Source organism: Camarhynchus parvulus, chromosome 6, assembly GCF_901933205.1.
Source record: "Camarhynchus parvulus chromosome 6, STF_HiC, whole genome shotgun sequence".
Lineage (NCBI taxonomy): Eukaryota > Metazoa > Chordata > Aves > Passeriformes > Thraupidae > Camarhynchus > Camarhynchus parvulus.
The window spans coordinates 17134802-17151653 of record NC_044576.1 but is presented as its reverse complement, the minus strand read 5'-3'; the positions used below and the strand labels follow the sequence as shown (position 1 = coordinate 17151653).

Here is a 16852-nt window from a genome sequence, read left to right as displayed (position 1 = left end):
TTTCCATTTAAATTAGAAGGATCAGTAGATAGTGATCGTGGAAGTGTAATTGACAGTGAAGAGAAGGATGAGGAGGTAAGTGGCAAGTCCCAGCTGCTTTGCACAAACATTCCTTGCATGTGAGGCCATTAACTACCTTGCTTTTTAAAGTTGGCTCTCAAGATAATACTGCACGATGTTTTTTCCCTGTGTTGGTTGGGATAAATGTACTTTGTTATTGTTCTTATGCAGTGGTTTTCTCTGCAACTTTCCAGAGGAACATTTATGTGGTAATAACTCTAGCTGTTATTAAAGTAGAATACTTCAAACTAAAATGTTTTATTCTAGTCCTATTTAATTTTGTGAAGCAAATCAGATTCTTATAAAGAATTGCATTTATGGAGAACAAATCTGTTGTAAATTACAGTTACAAAGAGTGGGATGGAGACTGACAGGAACAAGTTTAAAGCTTTAAGTGATGCACCTCCAGGCTTAGCCTCATAAATCTGCTGCATTGGAATATCAGTTTCTGATATGTTTTGCCTGCTTTGCCTGGGATGTCTCTGCTTTGTAACTGTGCTATGGAAGCAATCCCTTTCTCCTGAGGTGTTTGCTTTTGGTGTCTTTGCTCACTTAAAGTGAAATCCCTTTTGAGTTACTTGGATGCAGTCACAATGGAGCCTGCTGTCCTTGCTGAATTAATGACTTTCTAGTGAGCTCCTGTCATAAAAGTGGTCAGCACTGGGGGAACAATTTCTTGGTCAGATCATGGTGAGGAGCTCTGCATGTCCAAACTTCAGCAAGCTCAGAGTTTCTGAGCCCTCTCCCTTAACCACTGGATGAAGTAATGTGTGATACTTGTCTCTGGGTCTCTTATGTTACAGGAATCAGATGATGAATTTGGAAACCCTAGTGAAGATGACCAAAAGACGGTATGGTTAAATGCTCTGGTACATACCTGAAAGACTTCCCATTTGTGGCCCAGTGAGCATGCATGAAAGAGGAGATGAGAGCTCTAGACAGTTATTATTAGCAATTTTGTGAGACCTGATTTTTATAACATTTTATGGGAAGGTCCTGGGCAGATGGCACTATGTTCTGAAAATGAACCTGTGTTGGGCTTAAAGACATGCTTGCAAGCTGTCATTAGATACAGAGCCTTTGTGAGATGGCATTGCCTGATATGTGTTTTCCTCAGCAATAACTAGGGAAACATGAGAGTTCAAAGACTCTACTCCAGGAAAACTAGGCTTCTGTGGGTTCATTTGGTTTATAATTAAAAATCTAATCTTGCTGTGCAGGAGGCAAGGAACAATACAGTTTGAGTATTACATGGAATCAAAGATGTGAACAGTATTAGATATTTGAACAGTATATCCATTTGGATAATGAATGAGAAGGGAAGAGAAATGTTGAGATGGGAAAATTGAAGCCTGACTTTAGTAATTGATTTTAGATGAAGGAATCTTATCCATATTTAGATGTGCTACTGCAAAAGACTTTTAGGTGGGGATCCTCAATCTGGCATGATTTAATGCCAAAAGAGCAATGATGCAAAAAGCAACCCTTCTTTAATCTACTTATTAGTAAAACAGTGTTGCAAAAACACTCAGATGTTACTTTAAGCTGACCTTCATAGGGTAGCTTTGTATGCCTGATGTATTTTAAGATGAGCATGTATCTTTGGGTTGTTGGTGATTTAGTTCAATTATGGGCGCTTGCCTGTGCCAACCCCCAGCTCTCATCCAGTTCACTTCATCTTTTTCAGCCTCTTACTGATGTGACTGAAATCAGGATGTGAGCATGTAGTGTCTCTCATTCTGCTGTGCACCCGAAGGACAGAGCAAGATGATACGATTTTTTACTAGTTGATCAAGGAACACTAAGGAATACTTAACTCAGTGTTCATGTGTAAAGACTAAATACCAGGTCTTTAGTTTGTGCATGGTAGTGGTACACACCTTGTGAGGGGGGAGCCTTTATGTCCTCAGTTGCAGCATTCAATAACACAGCACAGGGTTGGGGTGTGCTACAGAATGCAGCAACTCGCTTGGGGCCGGAAGCACTCCTTCCTTACCTTTCAAAAGCTGTGAAGTACTCCAAATTGGCTGTAAGTTCCCATCCTTTCTGTGAATTTGATTTGAATATTTTATCTAAGCAGATGAAGTTTTGTGCTTGTTTTGTATGTGAACAGGATATTAATTGTTTTTTAGAGGATAGCCCAAATGAGTGATGAAGATGATGATGATGGCTGTGATCTCTTTGACTCTGAAAAAGAGGAGGATGAGGAAGGAGACTTAGATGAAAACACAAAGCCTGTGAGTAATTGCTGCTTTCCTGGAGTGGGAGATCTGACTTTTTATTCAAAAAATTTGTCCTTAGAGGGATTATAATGGTAGCTCTCAAGTACCTGGAATGGAATCCTGTAGGAAGTGCCTCCAAAAATCCTGAGTTGTCTTTTAACATAATTTTTCAGGTGTTACGCCTTTAAACTCAGGGATTCTCATAGCTTAAAAAAGTATCAAAGCTGTCTTGCAAGAATATTAAGAAATGGGTCATTGCATTTTTGTGAAGTGAAAGCCTTTTGTTTCTCCTGCTTACAAAGCAAGGTGACATTAACAACTATGTGTTCATCAGAACTAGAAATTCTGAGGATTTTTTTAATTCTTGATGAATGCCTAATCTCTGCTTTCTTAACAGAAAGCTGTACTGCTTCTTCTGAGGGCTTCAGACAAAATCTAGACAAGATACTGTACAAGTGAGGCTATAGAATACAGTATTTATAATTGTAATTGCATCAAGTTGTTAACTGGATCTGCTGTTACTTGTCCCTGCTACTCAGAAAAAGAAGAGGCCAACATCATTTGCGGATGAGCTGGCAGCTCGAATCAAAGGAGAAGTGCCAGTCAGACGAGATGAAGAGTGTTCATGTGAGTTATCTCCCAAGTTTTGATAAGTGTTTGTGCAGTAATGGGGGACTTGTGAAAGTGTGGGACAGGAGATTGTGGGTAACAATACATGAAGTTACACAGGTCTATGATTTGAACATGTGTTAGGTAAAAGCATGACAAGAGGAATTGCAGACACTGTTTTGTGCTCTGAGTAATTCTTTGCCCATAACTCAGAGGACTGAATTGGATTTCACTGAGAGTTACAGTGGGAAACATATTGCTTTCAGGTGAGACAGGTCACTCTCAAAACACACAATATTGGAAATGTTTTCTTTCCAATCTGATTCTCCCTCTGCATGTTTGACCACATGTGCTTTCTCCTGTTTCAAGTAAGTTTGTGGAAGCCACTGGTCACTGTGGTCTTTCAGTGAGCTCTATAGTAGAAAACACCTCAAGCAGTAGATTGGTGTTTTCATGTGGTGTGAATTGTTTGTTTTCTTTGCTTAAATGTAGTGTTTTGAGGAGGTTTTCCTTGCTACTGTCACTTATGATATTTTAGGCTAAATAATGCGTTTACTTTTGTGTTGCTTTCAAAGGCAAGATGTCTCAAGTATTTAGTCTTGGAGCAAAGCAGCAGTGGAAAATAGCTGGCTGAAGTTGAGTTGGCAAGGGCTTGTGAGGCTGCTGTTGACCTGTAAAATTGAGAAGATGAACAGACAAGAGCTGTGTGTGTGTTCTTGCACAGTTCAAACAATCAAACTAGGTCTGCTGATACCAAGAATATAAAACCTACCAACTTAACCTGTTCAGTTACAGGGAAATCTTCCAGTCATTGAAGTAACCTTGTAAGGCCAGAGGAGGTAAAACTCTGGCTTTGCTTTTGGTACCTGAATGAGGACAATAATAAATCTGGAGCTATTTGAGATGCCTGGAGGTTCTGCAAAGGTGTGGAACCTGTGCAAAGCTGTGTTGCTTTCTGCCATCTCAGGTGACACTAGTCTGCATGTAGACAATTGTGTTGAACCCCTAGTGCCTGACAGAATTATTCTATTACAATTTCAAGTACTAGTTTTAGAAACTGTATTTCATAGAATTGATTCATCAGGCTGGTTCATGGAAGCACAGAGGTCAGCTTGGTTTGCTATTTTTTTAGGTTCTTTTTGCCATAGATTAATCTCAGACTGTAAGTAAAGGTTGACTGGTTTTTCATTCTAACTTTCTTCTTACAGCCCTGTCATCAGAGACCAAAACAAGGAAAACTCCAAAAGAAAAGAAGGAAGTTAGAGTTCCATCAGATGGTAGGACATCCTCCTCTTGTGCTTTTGAATTTTGGGCTGAATTATAAGATAACACTTACGAAATCGTGGCTTTTGCTATAGAAGCTGGGTGGGATATCAGTGAGCATCCTTCAAGGTGAATGTGTAAACAAATCTAGGTTGGGATGTGCATGTAAAAAAGGCTGTAAACACACTTGGTGAGAGTTCCTCCTTCATGTGGCCTTCTGCAGCAACCACACAACCCAGTCTGTCTTCAGCAGCTTCTCTCTGTGTCATGTTTATGAGAGCAGATGGAACCAAAGCAGTTTTTATTTTGGTTGTCTCTAATTTCCTTTCCTGAAACTTGATCAGTCTTACCAAAGCTCATGTCTCTTGTACTTTCTAGATGAAGATGATGACATCTTCAAGCCTCCTAAATTGACTGATGAGGACTTCACACCGTTTGGTTCACGGGGTGGCCTCTTCAGTGGTGGAACAGGCCTCTTTGATGATGAAGAGGTGAGAATACTTCAGATATTAAGAAAAATAATCTAATAGTGCAAGGCAGCTTTGTGTCAGTGCAGATTTGAATGAAGCCATCACTGGTTACCTCTTGGTGACTTACTATTCAGACTACTTTCCTCATCTGTGTAGACACAGGACAGCCAAGAAGCAGATCTGCGTGTGATTGTTGCCTGCATGCAAACACCTGGGCTTGATTTCTGCTATCTAAAGTTAAACATCTCTGAAGGGTGACTTAGCTTCACTTTACTTGTGCGTTGGAGGAGGCTGTGCTATACCAGCAGGCAGACACAGCACGACAACAGGCAAATGATAACAACTGACCAATGGCAATTGATCACTGACACCTCTGCCACACCCCTACTCTTTCTGGAGTGTTTTGTCTTCTTTCTAGAGTTTTATACAAAGACCATGCATTTTGAGTCTCCAGGTAGTCAACCTCTAATACCCCATTCGCATAAGAGGGAGGCTTTCAAGAAATCACGTGGTCAGTACTCAAAAAATCTGGAGGTTTCCTGGAAATACAGGCTGTGATTGTTGGAGATTGGTACAGGGCACTGCAACCTAAACACGGGAACAACTGTGGGAGTGTCCTGCAATGTTTTTGAGCTGTAATGTATTTCCCTGCACATATGTTTTATCCACATGAAGTTCAGGAGTATTTTTATGCTTGCCCTGACCTGAATTTTTCCCTCAAACCTTACTGTATAAACTTCAGTGGGAAAACTCAGAAGGGCATAATCAGGATCTAACCAGCTGTAGAATAATTAGTGGAAGTCCTTGAAGATGTGCAAATAAAAGGTCATTCCTTCTCTTCAGCAGACAGACCAGCGATCAGTAAATTAAATTTTAGAAGAGTACTGCTTTTCTGAATGTATGCACTCAAGTTAACACTTCAGTGATTACTTCTTCTGTCTTGGCTTAGAAGTGAACATTCAATATGGAAAAATCAGCATCTGTAATTTCCTACAGAAACAAATTCACCACTTCCCTCCCTTTGCATTTTCATCTATGAGCAGAGTGATCTTTTTGCTGAAGCACCAAAAGGAGAAGAATCAAAAGAGAGAGAGGAGCAAGCCCCAGTAAGTGAAGGTAAGAACCAACAGTTGCCTCCTGTAGTCTTGTCTGTGCTGTGATTTATTACTGCTAGCAGCTAGACTGTTCTCAAACTAGAAAGCCTGGGGTGGCAATTACAGAGCAAGTCTCTTCTCCTCAGCAGTGTTAATAGAGAGCAGCTGTGTTAAATTTTACATATGTTTGTTTGCTGTGATCTGTTACACACACATACTCTCCTAGAACTGAAAGGATGTCCTTACTGCTATTGGCAGAGCTCTCTGCTCTGTGCTGGGTTCCTGCTTCTCAAGTGTACTTTACAGGATCCAGTTGTGGGTTTGAGGGGAGCAGAGATTTCTTCTTGAAGATTAATTCACCTGAGTTTCTCACTAGCTGCATATCCTCAAGGACTGTGAGCACACATTCTGTACTGCAGAGCTTTTACTGAAGCACTGTATTTAATGAATTTGCAGATTATGTGTTGGGAGACTAAGCCATTTTGTTTTCAACGTATTGAAGTGGTTTTGAGTGTGTGAATGTAAACTATTGTAAATAATGATGTATGTAAACTTGTAATGTGTGTATAAGCTTCAGTGTAGTAGAGCTGTTCTTTGGAGTTTAAATTGAAAAAACTAGACTGTTACATATATTTGCAATAGCCCAGAAGTTCAAGAAGAATGTGTAAAGAGTTCTGAGCTGTTGAGAAATAAAAAGCAGGTCAGACAACTTCTTGGATTCCTCTTTCTGTGGTAAAGTTCTGAAGGCTTTGACAGCATAAAATAAGTGCATCCATTTGTATTGTACTTCCTGTGATTTCAGCATCCTCTACAAAGTCCTTAAAGAAAGTTCCTGCAGGTGCAGTATTTCTGTTTCCAGGTATGATTTATTCAATAGCCAATTGCTTCATGCACAAAATGCTCTTTTCTTTAAAACCTCCTACTGAGGTTTTAAAGAAAAAACTATCCAAATACAGCAGCACTGCATTGCTTGATCATATGCTTAATGACAAATACAGATGCTTCTACCATGCTAAGCCTAAACTGCAGCATGTTTTATGGATAATCAAAGATTCTGGAGGAGTTTTGAAGGTAGGTGTCACTGATGGCAGATATTAGTCAGCTTCAAGTGTTGTGCTCTGAACTTTTAAGAATGTGTGTCACTTCAACTGACATGCAGCTTAATTCTGCTGTACATGCAGTCACAGCTTCCACCTGTAGCCTGAGAAGGAACTGCATTTTGATCTTTCACATTTTATCATATTGCCTTGGACTAGCAGAAGAACAGTTCAAACATCAAGTTCCTATGTTAAGACCAGTCTTGTTTTTCTGGTTTTGATTAGGAGAATCTGCATACATAGGGAAGAACCAGATCTATAACTGGGAGCTAAAAGTAAAAAAGAATTGTACTAAGATCTTTGTTTCTTATCAGAATCCAAGCTGATCATCACCAGTTGTTTTTTAATTTACTGACAAAGATTTCTGTCAGTGTGCAGGCTCTTCACTTGATTGAGGTATCTGAATTTTAAGTTTTAGCCTTTCTTAATAAAGGTCTATTTTAAGACTGGTTTCATTTAACTGAGACCTCAGTCAGCAAAATTTTTAGAGTAGGAAGTACACAAATGCAGAGTTTTTACTCCAAGGTCAATGATACATGTTAACAATGGACTTCTACATAATTGTGAAACTCAGTAGCGGAGTTCAAAACAGCAAATTGATGTGTGGGACTTTTTTATCCTTTCTTCTTGGAGATACTGTTGTATAAGCAGTGAGTTTAGTCTTTAGTTGCTTCCTCTCAATAACTTGTAGACAGGCTTAAGTCACCAGAGAAAAGCCAAGATTAAGGCTCCTTTGCTATTCCAGTGAACAGTTTTTTTAGGGACTCAATAATCTTTAATAAATAACTACGTTTTGTGGCTGTATTCCTGTCAATCCTGAGGCACTTTATAATTGCGTAATACACTTTTTTAAATAAGAACCTGCTGCTGATCAAAATTTATGCAGTCTGCTGACTTAACCAAATAGCAGTAGTTGTACTTTCTGCCAAACTTTCTTCAAGTATCTCCCTACTTCTGTCTCATTTCCAAACATCTACACATGAAAAGCCAGAAGACAGGCTGAGACCATTAGGAGTGTTTCAGATGATCACACACTCAGCCCTGAGGCTGGACATTTCCACAGAGAGGCAGAAGGAGCAGTTGCTCTGGCTGGCTCTAATCAATCACTGCTATAGCTGGTATGTGCAGGGACCTCACGGCCAAAGCCAGCCTTGTACTGCAGGATGGCTGCTGGGCTCACATGGCCAGTGTGCCTCCTGGGAAGAGCTCAGCCACCTGTCCTTCCCTCTCCCCAAGCACATTACCATCTCACTGGGCCACAGTGGTGTGGTGTACTAGTTAGTAGCATAGGATTCTGGTTTGGGAAGTCCATAGGGGCAGCAGTGTGGGACTACTGAGATTTCTAGCTTCAACACAGAGCCTGGCTGCTGTTCCTAGGGAAGATGAGCAGGTTTGAGGAAGAAGTGGCTGCAGTGAGAGTGAGGAGCTGTCTGTGACTTGGCTTTATCAGAATGTGTCTAGCTAATGCTTTTGATGTGGCATTGTTGCAGGAGCGCCTTAAAAGTTGCTGAGATGGAAACTGTACCTGGTGTCACTTACTATGGCATAAATTCAGCTTTTTGGTAACTCTGGAAATGTTATTTTGATTTTTATTCTTCCCCCATCTGACTTGCAGGAGGAAGTGATGTGTTTAGTTCCACTGTAACTGGGGAAAAAGACAAGAAATCTGCAGCACGGAGCACAGAAAAAACACCTAAACAACCTGGGAAAGTTGTTCTATTTGATAATGATGATGATGATGACTTCTTTGTGGAAGCAACTAAAAAACCTCCAGATCCAGGTACCTCTAATCATTTGTGGTGAAAGATTAAACACTGAAGGTCATCAAAATTCAAACTGGTAGAAACCAGTGGGTTATAAAATTCAAACCTTCATCCCTGCAACTTCTGTTTGGGTTTTGAGGGGTTGTATTTTTGGTTGATTTTTGGTGTTTTGTTGTAGAGGGTTTTTTTGTCATTGGTATTTCTTTTCATCAGAGTGACATGGGGCTGTTTGTTTGTACATGCTCTCCCTGACTTCTCTCTAAGGATGCTCCTTCTGCCACTAGAGTGGTATCTAGACTTGATTTAGGGAATTGGTACAGGCTTTATTCACACAGCCTTGAACCTTTGTGCCCAGCATTCCCTATTAGCAGGGTCTAGGCCTGTGCTAAGCCAATACAAAACACTGCCTTTAGAGATGCCAGCTGGCTCAGCTGCTTCACTGCATATTCTGTCACCAGTGCTTTCAGGCAAGTGGTGTTTCACTTTGGGAGCTTGTCTGATTTTTTCTCTCAAAGACTCCTGATGTTGGTAATCATTAAACAGTATGGTATCTTTTGAGACTCTTTTATCTTCTCTTGTTCTGTATTCCTCATTTCCTGTTGGTTTTGTCTCTTTATGTAGTCAAATCTACAGCTGACCTATTTGATGATGATGAAGAAGGTGATTTATTCAAGGAGAAACCTGCCATTCCTTCTGTGGTTGCTGGCACAGCTAAAGAAACAGAAAGCCATAGGGAGGCAATTGTGATAAAAAAGGTAATGTCATATAAATGGATTGTGTGGCTGAGGTTTTAGGAAAAGTTTCTAGTGCAGTTGAAACAGTCTTTCCATATACAACACTAAGAAAGTGACATATTTATGAAATAGGATAAGGTTCATAGGGTTTTCCATAATTTAATACTTCAGTGGTCCTTAAATGCCTTTTTCCTTTTAAACTTGGGGTTTATTTGAGGTTTTTATTAGTGTGGGCAGTGACTGAAAGAATCTTATTAAGACAGGATTGAAATGAGAGCAAGATGAAAAGCCTCTGATAATAAAAATGTTTATGAATTTCATGGCTGAAATGAAACCAGCCTGAGTTAGAAATCTTTGGTGTCACAGTTCTATGCTGCAGAAACTGTCTGCTCTTACACCAGCCACTGACAGCAGCTAAACTGGTAACCAATAGCTTGTGTGTGTATTATGGGAGAGGAGGGTGGGTGTCACAGTTCTACCTAAGCAGTTACAAAACTTGGAATGTTGAGAAAACTGTTTTTCAGCTGAAAACTCCTCAAAGTTGTAGAAAGCTCTGCACATGATACTGAGCACATGCATATGTATGTGAGAGAGTTAGGAGAACCTCCTAATACCCACTGCACTTTCAGAACAGTACCTTCAGGAAAGTACTAATCCTCTTTGTTTCTATAGTAGATACTGTATATACTCATTTTATACATTCTGTCCAATGAGTATATGAACATAATTAGCTGCAGTGACTCTTCTCCCCTCTGGACTGAGAAGTACAGTGCTGGGGATGTCTAATATAAATTGCTGTAGCACTTTCCCCATATTGTCCTATGAGAAGAACTTGGGCACAGGGGCCAAAGCCAGCTTCTATTTCTGCTGCAGTGTAAGAGTATCCATGGTCAGTGAAGCAGGAGCAGTGAGAGGGATCTCACAGCACTGGACTTTCCTAGGGAAAAGGATGAGAACTGATTCAGCAGCACCCCTCCTACTCAGTCATGAAGAGAGGGCTGATGTATATTCCTAGCTTAATGACAGTAGTGCTTGGGTCTGGGATTGTTCTAAGTTTAATGGCAATATAGCTGGTGGCAGGCTGGGGCTGTGCTGTGATAATGCAGGAAATGATGGCTGGCCTTGTCCTTTATAAAACACAGCTCGTTAAAAGAAACATTTTCCTTTAGCTTCCGAGGCCTGGCATGAGTTGCTGCATACATTCTTCTGCTGAGAAGGATGGTGTGGCAGAGGGGAGGCCTGTGGTAAGACCTGAAAGTCACTTGAGCATAGCACATGAGTTTTGGACTTCAGCCCATGGGTGACAAGCTTGGGTTCTGTCCCTTCAGCTGCTGGGATTTTGCCATCAGCGTGCCTCTTAGCAGGGATCTGTCATGGGTTAGGAAAGGTACTTCCTAGTTCAGTGCCTCCACTGCAACCATCCCTCTCTCCCTGGGGAGGGCTAAAGAGGGGAATTGGATGCACAAAAGGTAAAGATCAGAGGTTGAGATGAAACCAATTTACTTGAAATAGCAATGAGATAAGAAAACAAACAGTAACAGCAGCAATACTGATGACAGAAGGTACAAAAAAGAGGCAAATGATTCCACTGCCTCTGCCACGCTGAGCTGACTCAGAGGGAGCTTCTCCCTGGGAGAGACCCCCTTCCCCCTGTCCTCAGCAGTGAGGTGAGGTGGTATAAAATAATTTCTGAGTCCTAGCCACACCCCCTCCTGGCTACTGCAAAAGAAAGTGTCATAGCTGTGCCAGCCCTTACTGAATCTAAATGGGTGCTGATGCAGTCTTTTTTTGTCCTAAAGAGTCAACAGTCTTCAGGTGAGGACTTCAAGCCTTTGTCTGAAACACCTCCAAGAAAACAGAGGGGCCTTTTCTCTGATGAGGAGGATGCTGAGGTGAGTATTTCTTGGAGAAATCCCTACAGAAATCCTTGGCATCTCAGTCATCCTGACTTCAGTCCACTCATATCTGGGGACTCTTTAAGCATTTTGTAGGATTGGGAAATCTGACATCCATGCACGTACTCCCAGCTTTCTGAAAGTTCCTTCTTGCTCCAGGAGTGAAAGCTGATTGTTTTCCCTGTCTTCAGGGAGTTAAACATTAGTGGTACACACAGGCATAAATTAAAAGCCTGTAGACAGGAAGGAGCAGCAAATTAAGAGTAAGAATCATTGAAGACTGCATATGTTTCATTTTGGCTTTCAGCTAGCAATTAACCAGCAAAGATGAGGAAAATCCCTGTGCAGTTGGAAGTTCATCAGATAAGGCATCCACTACTTCATAGACATTCTAAACATCTTTTTTCATAAAGAAAAACACGAATGTCCCCTTCAGAGTTCTTAAACATATGGCCTTGCTTTGCAAAGTGACATTTCTTTGGTTTGCACAGGATTTGTTTTCATCAAGTAAAGCTGTGAAGTCCAAAGCTACATCTCTCCCCACCAGCAAGTCCATGACAAAAGCTCCACTTTCCTTGTTTGATGATGATGAAGAGGTAAGTACCACTTCCTGATACTGCCTGTATGGGGGAACCCACCTGCACTGGCTGTTGCAAATGCAGCAGGAAATATTGAGAAATTTACAACACTGGCCTTGCAAATGGAGCACTAAATTGCTCTTGTCTTGTGCAGCAGTTCTGATCATATGGACAGTACTGTGGAGAAGAGTGGGAGTGGGGAGTCCTGCAAGTTCTTGAGGTCTTTTAAGTAGTTTGCAGTCAGTGCATTTCATCTGTGGATCTAAACATGAAGGATATTATCCCTCTGATTGATAGGACTAGAGAACACTGAGCAGTAGAACAAATATGAGCTTCAAGAAGCTGTTTTATCCTAAACCTGTGGTATCTGTCACATGGATGACTTCTTGCTTCTCTTGTCATGGCTGTTGAATTCCTTTTTTCTCACTCTTCAGTGTGTAAGAATCGTGACTGCTAGTATGGCAACAGAGGTCAGAGCACAAGTTTGTACAAGAAACCTTAAAAAAATTTGAATTAAGGTGTGCTTTTTTAATCTTTTTACCCAGTGGTAGTTGTTCAGCTCACTTAATGCCTGTCTTCAGAACAGGATTCATTCTCCATTTCATTATACATGTTAGAAACAGTGCCCCATTATGTTGGCTGCTGTGCTACAGAATTGCTGAGTGGTGGTTTTTAGCTGCTGATCACGTCTTGTGGTGGAGAATCTGTGAGTCAGAACCAGGCTATGTGCTAACAGGCTTCTGGTCTATCAAATGCTGTATGTGTAGGATTCCTTGTAACAGAATATGGTGTTAAACTTGAATTTATCTTCAAAAAGCACCATTTCTTTATCCTATTTACATGAGAAGTGAATGGCAACAGTATCTTATGTGCTGATGATTTCTCAATGAGCTTTTCATTATGGCTTTGGCTTTTGATTTTTTTTATGCTATATTTTATTTTGTTTTAAGGATCTCTTTGGTGTGGGACCTGCCAAGAAGCGCCAGGAAAAGACATCAGAAGAGAGAGCAAAACAGTCAGGGTCTCTCAAGAAAGCTTCCAGCTTATTGTTCAGCAGTGATGAGGAGGTACAGAGGAGTGAGATTTGATTGAAAATAGTTACTGGGCTTTATGCTTTATAAAACTTTTGAGAAGGGAACCACAGACCAACTCTGCTGTGTCCACATACCATGCCTGTCGCAATCCCTTGATTTGTTTGCAGCTAAGGAGGCTGCAACAATTAAAAACTTAAAAATTAAAAACTTTTCTGGAAACCTCTGAATTAGCTAATATGAATAGGATCCAGACCATTCTTAGTCCTCCTACCTCTCAAAATTACTCTGTTGCATAGACTTTATTACTTGTCCGAAATTGCTTGTTTAGTAGGCAACAGTAATATTTTTAGATGCATTTTTATATTAATGTAGAATAAACCAAGTTCAAACTTTGTCATGCCTGTAATGTCTTTCACAAAGAGATCAAACAAAGGCGGGAAACTGGGAAAAGCCACTTGAAATGCTGGGAATAGCAAAACAAACAAGCAGAAGTATCTTGTTTAGTGCGTAGGCTTGAATAAGTGGTAGATGTGGGAGGATGTGGGTGCCTGGGGAAGAACTGCTGTAAAAGAAGTAAGTGCAGCATTGAGCACTCTAGTGAAGGTGTCGTGGCTGTATATGTGGTGGGTTTTTTCTCTTTTTTCTTGTGTTTTCCCATACATCAAACTTGCTAACTATTTAAGTGGCTCCAGTGAGGTTCTACTGAGTGGCCCTACTCTTGTGACACTGCAGTTGACACTGACCTCAGTTGTCAAGAGCAGCTGTAACAAAATGTGTGTACTGTATTTTGCTGGATTAGTATCGTGGGCCAGAAGGTGACCAGGCCCTTTGCAAAGCCTGAGCAATGTCACATTACAGTGGCTAAAATGCAGGCAGCTAAGTCAACTAGTAGAGAGATGAAAGGGCTGCCAAGATGACAAAGTGTTCCTTATAAAGAAAATTGCAAAGTGGCTTTGATGAAGAAAAGAAAACTTGTTCCTTCTTTTTAAGGAACATTGGAATGTCTCCAAGCCAGCTAAACTTCCTTCTGAGGATGGCCGAAAAGAAGACCCTGCAAAACCAACGAGCACTGTCAGTCAGGCTAAAGATGTGAAGACAACAAGTCTCTTTGAGGAAGAGGATGAGGAGGATTTATTTGCAATCACTAAAGAGAGGTGACTGTCTTGGGAGGGGAGTGGGGAGGCATTTATTCAGAACAGCCCAGCAGCCCTTCCAAAACCAGATGGACCCAGGCATATTGCAAGTGTTGGTTCCTGGTACTGTTGCTGAGGAGGAAGTAGGGATGTGTGAGTAGGAAGGGGCAGTGCTGGGCTCTTTTGTAGCTGTGGTGGGTCATTCTCCTTGCCACCACTGAACTGGCCTTTCCATTTCTATCCCAGTGATATAAAATCCTCTTGACATTTTTTTATTTCTACTTCTGCCAAAAGCTTTGTAGACAAGAAAGGGTGTGTTAGAATTATTGGGACAGTGAGGAAGCCAAGTGATATATCTGGGAACACTTGCTGCAAATGATGGTCCTAAATGATGCTTTTAAACAAATGCAGTGCATGGCCACTGAATTTTCCACTTTCTTCCCTCTCTCACTGCAGCCAAAGAAAGCCACAGAAGCCATCATTGTTATTTGAAGATGATGATGTTAATGGAGAATCATTCTTCAGCTCCCAACCAATGCTACTCCCTTCAGCTGCTAAGGCTGCAGTGGTAACTCCCCATTCTTTTAAAAGTAACATGGAACACTTAGTCATTTTACAGTCTATCATAGTTGTTAGGTACTGAAAATAAGTCTAACTCATTTCACACAATGGTAACTCTAGCAAATTGGGAATGGGAACAGGAAAGACTGAACTCTTACATGTACACTCTTACTACTATTAGCCTAATGGAGACTTCAAAATTTTCTTGACCACTTACCCTAAATTTGTTTGGTTTATGCTAAAAGCCCTTCCTAAGGATGTCCTGAAAGCTCTCAACATTAAATAACACTAAAAGGAACAAACAGCTTACTGCTGACTCAGTAGCCAGGATTACCCTTTCATGTTACCCTACCCAAGATGATTGAGATGTGTAAACAGGCTTCTTACTGGCCCTCCCTATTGTGTGCTCCTGCCATCCTCTGTCTTACAAGCTTAGCCTGTGATGTACTGCCTGTCTGGCTGTGCTTTGGAACTGAGAGTATGAGATGCAAGGGATTAATAGAGTTGTATCTGTAGTAGGGATTTGTGTACATGTGCTTCCTGGCACTCTTCAGATTCAAAAACTCATAGTAGTGGAAATTAAAAGTCACATACCAGAATGTCCCATGGGAGGAAAATAAGAGAAGTCAAGCATGTTGCCAGTGTCCTAGACCTCTGCAGTAGGCAAACTGAGACTCTGCTATCCCACAGCAACATACACATTTTATATATAACCACCAATCTGTGTCACCAACATTCTCCTGATTTTGCAGGAGAAAGTAAAACGAGCTCAAGCACCACCTACCTTTAATGAAGAAGAAAAGGAGGAAAAGGAAGATCTGCCAGATGAAACAGTGAAGTCTAAGCAGGTAGAAGATACATTGTGGTATTCAGAAAAGCCTAGACCAGCTCCTGTGCCTCAAGGAACAGATGTTGCAGGGCAGCAAACAAAGGAAAAAGTGAGGGATTTTCTTACATTAGTCTGAAGTTTGGTAAAAATTCAGTTAAAAAAACCACAATCAAACAGTGCTGCTCTGGCATGGAATTCTTTTTCTGGATTGGAGGAAAAAGTTCCTCTGTCTCCATTTAGCAAAATCACTTGTCAATCAAACAGCAGATTGGTTAAATGACATTTAAAAGTTGTTTCTTAACTGACGTCCTTGAGAGGGATTGGGTTTTTTGGTGGGGAAGAAGGTAGGCAGAATCTGTTTCCATTTTCCCTTCAGAGTGGGTTGGGTAATCTTCATTTACATGAACAAAGCTTACCCTTAAAACATAGCCTATATTAATATATAGATTTTTCTTCAAGCTCAGTAACTTTGTTTCATCATAATGTGTGATGATTTATAAAGTGATGAATGTCATTGTGGCCTTCAGGATTGTGAATTTCTGCTGGGCAATACTGTTACAGAACAGTTTTGAGTATATTATTGCAGAGGCTTCAGCAGAACTGATCTTGGGCATAGTCTTACTGAGTGATTGTTGAGGAATTACCAGCTGATGAATTTCCATTGTAGTTCTTACTCTTCACACTTTTCCTGAGCACATTTAAGGTTCTGGTAGTGCTGTGCACTCTAAAGTATCCCAAGTGGTATGAGCTAGGTAACTCAGAGATAGTGGCAAAGCTGATTAGTGCAGCCTTGTGGTGCACATGCAACCTGACATAGAGATGAGGAGAAAACCTTACACAGGAAGCAGCTTATCAATAGTGCCACGGGGTAGGGTACAGGAGGAAATTTGTCTTCCTTTCAGAGCTGAAAGGTGTGTTCTTTTCTTTATCAACTGCCTCTTGCTAAGCTGCATATTGATACTCTGTCTGCTTGGTAAAAATTAGTTGAATACAGTTGCCTGCTTGGAAATGATTGCAGAACTCTGACCACTGGTGGTATTTAACCAAGAAAACTTAGCAGGGTTTTTGGGGAAACCTGCAATAAATAACAGGCTGATGTGTTACTTTTGTTTTCCTTTGGTGGAGCCTTTTACAGTAATATCTTCAGAGCCAGCTGACCATTCAGATTTGTTTGCAACATCACCACCAGCTCTGGAGCAAGATGTGAAAAGCCAAGCTAAGAAAGTGTTAAGCTTATTTGAGGAGGAAGAAGAGGAGAGACTGGAAGATGATGACGGCATAAAAAATGCACAGAAAGGAGTTGGTGTGGTGAGTCTAAGGATGTTCTTGAACTCTGGGAAATGGTATTTCCATCTCTGCTCTTCTAGGCAAGGTTTTGTTTACATTTCTGTACAGATGTTTTAGTGCAGCTACTTGATTTTTGCTTTACAGAACTGACTCTTCAGTTACTCCTCAAGGTCAAAGACACTAGGAAGTAAAAGGATGTGGCATTTTAAGCCTTGTGGTTTAT

The 16852-nt window shown here is 40.8% G+C and overlaps 1 protein-coding gene across 5 annotated transcripts in view; it reads left to right on the top strand.

Annotated features, from left to right (window-relative positions):
• WASHC2C (WASH complex subunit 2C) overlaps nt 1-16852 on the top strand; it is a 35278-nt gene that overhangs the window by 4429 nt on the left and 13997 nt on the right. For 4 of the 5 annotated variants that reach the window (XM_030951042.1, XM_030951040.1, XM_030951041.1 and 1 more), the window contains exons 7-22: nt 17-75; nt 864-911; nt 2193-2297; nt 2822-2909; nt 4100-4168; nt 4533-4645; nt 5668-5740; nt 8431-8595; nt 9200-9333; nt 11112-11204; nt 11699-11803; nt 12736-12852; nt 13810-13973; nt 14409-14520; nt 15266-15451; nt 16468-16650. In XM_030951042.1, coding sequence (XP_030806902.1) covers nt 17-75; nt 864-911; nt 2193-2297; nt 2822-2909; nt 4100-4168; nt 4533-4645; nt 5668-5740; nt 8431-8595; nt 9200-9333; nt 11112-11204; nt 11699-11803; nt 12736-12852; nt 13810-13973; nt 14409-14520; nt 15266-15451; nt 16468-16650 — 1814 coding nt within the window. The remainder of the gene's footprint in view (nt 1-16; nt 76-863; nt 912-2192; nt 2298-2821; nt 2910-4099; nt 4169-4532; nt 4646-5667; nt 5741-8430; nt 8596-9199; nt 9334-11111; nt 11205-11698; nt 11804-12735; nt 12853-13809; nt 13974-14408; nt 14521-15265; nt 15452-16467; nt 16651-16852) is intronic. The other variant, XM_030951043.1, reaches the window with a different exon arrangement.